Genomic DNA, 5,493 nt, shown 5'->3' with positions numbered 1-5,493 from the left:
AGGCCGGGCACCATCGCTGCAGGCCACGCGAGGGGTGGTTTTGGCGAGGGAAGGCACGCCGAGGCCTGGCGCACGCGGGATGAAGCCCAGGCTGCGGTTCTGCTGCCAGGGCTGCCTGGGGAACAGGAGAAACCTGCCCTGGCTGATGCTTGGAAGCAAAGGCATCGCCGGCTGCCAGCACTGGCCTCCTTCCCGAGGCCTCGCCAGCGCCAGCCCTGCCACTGGGGGCTTGGCCAGGCCACAGCGTGTCCGTGCAAGCCCTGAGCTGGCCGTGCCCCCCGGTTCCCCGGGCGGGACGTGCCAAACGTGCCTTTTCTCCCGCTTTGTCACCTCGAGTTACCCATTAACCCGGCAGCGGGGTACGGCGCGGCCCAGCAGCCCCGGAACAGCAATGCCTGCCAGGGTTTCCGGCTGGGCCGCCTGCAGCGAGGGAGGGTTTTATCCCGGGAGCTGTGGCACAAGCAGGGATTTGAGAGGGATGCGATTCCCTGGAAGGCATCGCATCCCCGTCAGGAATAAATCCCCCCCAGCAGCCACAGGAGGAGCTGGTATGTGGGAGAACTGGTGTCACCTGGTCGGGGCGGACAGGACTTTACTCCGTGACACCGAGGCAGGGCCCAGGTGCTGTTTGCTGACACCAGGCACTCCTTGCCGCCCGGGCTCCCACTCCCTTTTCCCACTTTTCCTCATCCCACTGGTACAGGAGCTGCGCTACCCAGGCCCGAGGCAGCCCCTCGCCCCCGAGAGCAGGCAGGGCAGGGGATATTTCCAGCCATGCTGCACTTGAGCAGGCACCAGTTTTACTACGGGCAGAGCGCCGGTGTGAGCTGACGGTGTGGACCACCACACCTCCCTCTGCCAGGGTCTCCACTAATATTTTTAGCTCTGCATGCTCCATCTTTCAGCCAGACATCCTGAAACGGGGTGGTGGGATGCCTTGACATTCAGCCAGGGGTGGTCATGTTGTGGTTTTGCCTCTTCCCTATGGGTGCTTTGAAGGAAAATTTGGCTTTAAGAGACAGAGATGGCCTCTCCGTCCCCCGATAAATGAGCCCATGCTCTCCACCTCAACACTTGCACCACAGCCCTGTCGGCGGCAGGAAGGATGCTTAAGAAAGCCGGGCTGATGCAACGCCCCGGCACCTCTCCTTCCCTTTCTCAAATTTCCACATACCTCCACCTCCCCTACCCACGGATGCCGAAGCACCGCGTCACAGCCGGAGGCTTCCCCATCCTCCCAGGGCAGGGAGGCAGAAGAGGAGGGGGCTTGGACCCCACCTTGCCGGCAGCACCAGGGCTGGGGAGGACGGGTGCCACCAGCAAGACGCCGTGGCTCCATGTGCTACGGCAGCTCCCTGAGTCACCTCCTCCTCCTCAGATGGGGAGCAGCAGGAAGGCTCTCCTCTCGCTCACCCCAGGGCTGGCACCAAAAGCACCAGCAGCCGTGGAGCAACTGGGGTGCAAGCCATACCTGCGTGCCCCAGCTTGCTCCCTGGAGCGGTGGCACGCTCCTGCCTGCCCTGAGCATGCAGGGACTGAGCCCCATCAGCACCCAGACCAGTGCTGAGGCTTCTGCCCATCCTCCCTCAAATAAAATGTGGGTTTGGAGGAGACCGGAGGGGTCTTTGTGAGTGCCAGGCTCTGCCTGTCACCCGTGGGTGATGCTGATGCACCTGAGTCATCCCCAGGCAAACGGGTCCTGCCAGGAAAGATGTGCAAGAGGCCTGGGAAGGGAAAGTTAAATGCCCACAAAGCAGTGCCTTCCTGTGCCGCTACCCTGGGGAGCAGCGGCCCCGCTGAGGTGTTGGCTCTCCTGCCAGGAGGCAACGGGACTGGACACCCGGGGCATGGCGCGATGCGGTGACCGAGTGACCCAGCATTTGTCCCTGAGCAGCCATGGCCCTCCATGGGTCAGGCTGGGCCATGGGGACCTCAGCACCAGTCCTGTGCTGGCTGGAGAGCACCGGCCATGGCATCCCCGTGCTGTGCCGCATCAGGGCTTAAAGGAAAACCAAAATCCAGCTGCGATGAGAGCAGGAACAGGTAGGAGGGACGGGTTGGTGTGGGGTCTGGTGTGCCTGGGATGGTGTTGCAGGAGCAGCTGGGAACCTCCCCCCGGCCCAAGCAGCGTGACGCTGCCTGCAGGCAAACGGGACCCAGTTTTTCCACCCGTTCCCGTTTGCCCAGCGAGTCAAACCCCACAGCAGCCTCCAGCACCACCACATTGCTCCCAAACACCTCAAATTGCTGGTGTCCACGCAGGACGAGCTGCACTGGCAATGCAGGCTGAGGCATGGAGCAGGAGGACACTTCAGGAGGCGCAGGGAGCCCCGGCGAGGTCCCCAGCCACGGTGGCACCTTCCTGGTGTCACCTTCCTGGTGTCACCGTCCCACCGGCATCGCAGTCCCTGGGCAGTGGCTGGCAGAGCCTCACGAGGCTGCGTCTCAGCCCATTAAACCCTGGGTGCAGCAGGGCCATTAAAAGGAGGTTGAAGGTAACTTGTCCTAATGATAACAGTAATGAAACTTTAAAGAGAAAAAAGCCACTTCTTGTTACAACATCTCCGAACAACGCGCGAGTGCCTATGTCCAAAGGAGCTCGGGCTGGGATGAAGATCCAGGGTGAGCCCAAGGCACGGCGATGCGGGCGAGACGAAGGGGATGACACCAACCCCGAGTGGGATGGGGGATTACAGTGACTCACGGCTCGGTCACGCACCCTGAAGAGGCTGTGATGAAAGTCTCTCATTGCTTAAATTGGTGAGGTAATTAGATGATCCAGTTTCCCTCTAGCAAGGCTGTTAAAATTCACTGTCTAGTTTGGGTAATTATTGCACCTTGCTTTGATCTCCCCCATGTATTCTGTTTGCATAGATAAAAAGTTAGGGGATTCATTTGTCCTTGGCCAAACTGGGTGATGCAGAGGAGGGACCTGTGGCTGAGGGATGGGGCTGAGGTCCTGAGAGCCGCAGGAAGGGGTGTGGAGAGGCATGTCGGAGGGATGAAGGCTGGCTCTCATCTTCCTCTCCACCTCTCCTGCATTAAGGCACTTTTCCCCCCTTTCCAAACCCCTCGAAGTCCCCTGGTGTAAGCAGGGGCGATGCTGGATGCCTGTGGGATCGCAGACACGAGGATGGTGCAGCCCTGGGACCTCTGGCAGGCACCGGCAAAGCCATGGGGGCTCAGAACTGCACTGGGGTCACACAACACCCCCCTCACAGCGCTGCTGGGGATATGCCTGCCCAAAAGCAGCCAAAGCAAGAACCCAAGCACCACTGAGGGCATCAACCCCCCCATCTCCCTCCAAAGGGGATTTTGGGGGGCAGGAAGCCCGGCAGAGCCGCTCACACCTCAGATGCACCATCCTTGCCGTGCAGCAGGCAGCCGTTTTCCCTGCCCCCCGCCACATTACAGCCCGGGATGGTTTATCTGGTGCCAGGTAGCGTCTGATCTCCCTCTGCCCCGGCGTTATCACCCCGTGTGTTTGCACTGGGACGGTGGCAATTCCCTCCAGCGCAGGCTGCAGCACGAGAACTCGTTTGTCCGGTACCGTCCATGCACCATCCTTGCCGTGCAGCAGGCAGCCGTTTTCCCTGCCCCCCGCCACATTACAGCCCGGGATGGTTTATCTGGTGCCAGGTAGCGTCTGATCTCCCTCTGCCCCGGCGTTATCACCCCGTGTGTTTGCACTGGGACGGTGGCAATTCCCTCCAGCGCAGGCTGCAGCACGAGAACTCGTTTGTCCGGTACCGTCCTTCGCCCCAGCCCGTCGGGCTCGGCACGCCTGCGAGAAGGCGGCGGTGACAACAACCAGCATCCCAGCACAGGAGGTGCCACCGCCGGGGTCTGGGGAAAGAGCAGGCGTCGCACCAAGGCCGAACAAAGCTTCGTCTGTGGCGAGGCCGTGGCGCGGGGAGGAGAACCAGCGAGCGCAAACAACCAGCTCGGAGCGACCGACCGGTCACTGACCCTGCTGGGACGTCCTGAGGGGAAAGTGGCCGCTGGGTGGGCAAAGGGGGCTGGGCTGGGCCCGCTGCTCGGGCATCCTGCACCGGCGAGGGGTGATAACGGGGGTGGCAGCGCTCAGCGCCGTGCTGCCTCCTGGAAGCTCACCCAGCAGTGGCACTTCCCCAGGGCATTTTCCCTATTTTCTGGGCAGCGGCTGAGTTCAGTGGGGACAGCGCTGGGTCACAGCCGCTCTCGCCCCGTGCCTGGACATCTGGGGAGGCGGCCGGGCGCCTCTCTTCCAGCAGCACCCGCTCATCGCTGGCGAGCCCCGGCACCCAGCACCCCAGTCCCTGGCTGAGTAACAGGAAGGGTGCCCTGCCCATCGCCCACCCCGTACCACATGGCCCTGCCAAAACCGGCACCAAGCTGGCACGTCCCGGTCTCCCACACTCCTCCAGGGACCCCAACACCACCACCACGCACCGGCACTCCAGGGTCACCCAGAGACCCTGCCTTCCGGCACAGCCAGGGCAGGATGTGACCACGGGGTAGGACCCCGCAGGCACTGGGCTCTGTGCTGCTGGGACACAGTGCACCTCAGGCCCTGAGGAACCTGGACCCTACGCACCTCAGGATCCTCCACACTTCAGGCCCCACAGACCCCAGCCCCATAGATGTCGACAGCCCCATAGATCTCCCCATACACCTTTACAGCCCGTGCACCTCAGGCACCATCCATGCAGGACCACGGGAGCCTCAGACACCCCCCACCCCATATATCCCTCATGCCCCATACACCCCAGACCCTCCACAGCCTCTGTGTGTCCTGAACAGCTTGGACTCTGAGCAGCTTGGACTCTGAGCAGCTTGGACCCAGGGTGCCCTATAGACCCTATATGGCTCAGACACTGCACAGCCCAAACCTGGGGTGCCCTTTAACCCTTGTACAGCTTGGATCCTGTGCACCCCAGGCTTGGGGTGCTCTATACACCCAACACTGCCCAGATCCCACACAGCCTGGACCTGGAGCTCTCTACAGACTGTCCATCATGGACCTAGAGCACCCTATAGACTCTATATGGCTCTATCCCTACACAGCCTGGACCTGGGGTGTTCTACAGATCCTGCACTCCTCAGATCCCACACAACCCAGATCTGGGGCACCCTACAGACTCTGTCCATCCCAGCCCTGGGACACCCTACGGATTTTGTCCGTCTTCAACTTGGGGCACCCTATAGACTGTCCATCCCAGCCTCCGGACACCGTATAGACTCTGTCTATCCCAGACCTGGAGCACCCTAATGACTCTGTGTCTCAGATCCTACAGAGACAGATCCCGCGTTGCTCAGATCCTGCGCAACCCGGACCCAGGGCACCTTACAGGCTCTGTCCCTCCCGGTCCCGGGACACCCTGTAGACTCTGCCCCTCCTGGTCCCAGGGCCGCCGTCGGTACCTGCTCCTCGCCGGGCTCCATCTCCCCCACGTAGTACTGCTCCAGCCAGCGGCGGGCATTCTCGGAGTGCCGGTGTGGCGGCCCGTCCAG

The 5,493-nt window shown here is 62.0% G+C and overlaps 1 protein-coding gene across 1 annotated transcript in view; it reads right to left on the bottom strand.

Annotated features, from left to right (window-relative positions):
- The window catches only part of FA2H (fatty acid 2-hydroxylase), a gene marked incomplete at its 5' end in the record, with an annotated part of 11,485 nt that extends 5,995 nt beyond the window's left edge, over positions 1-5,490 (bottom strand). Inside the window, 1 exon segment of the mRNA XM_010191515.1 lies at positions 5,404-5,490. Within this exon segment, the coding sequence (XP_010189817.1) occupies positions 5,404-5,490 (87 nt within the window).
- Positions 5,491-5,493: the final 3 nt, after the last annotated feature.

This window comes from Mesitornis unicolor, unplaced genomic scaffold (genome assembly GCF_000695765.1).
Source record: "Mesitornis unicolor isolate BGI_N332 unplaced genomic scaffold, ASM69576v1 scaffold29459, whole genome shotgun sequence".
Classification (NCBI taxonomy): Eukaryota; Metazoa; Chordata; class Aves; order Mesitornithiformes; family Mesitornithidae; genus Mesitornis; species Mesitornis unicolor.
Note: the sequence above shows the minus strand (reverse complement) of the source record. Positions and strands in the feature narration are given on the sequence as shown.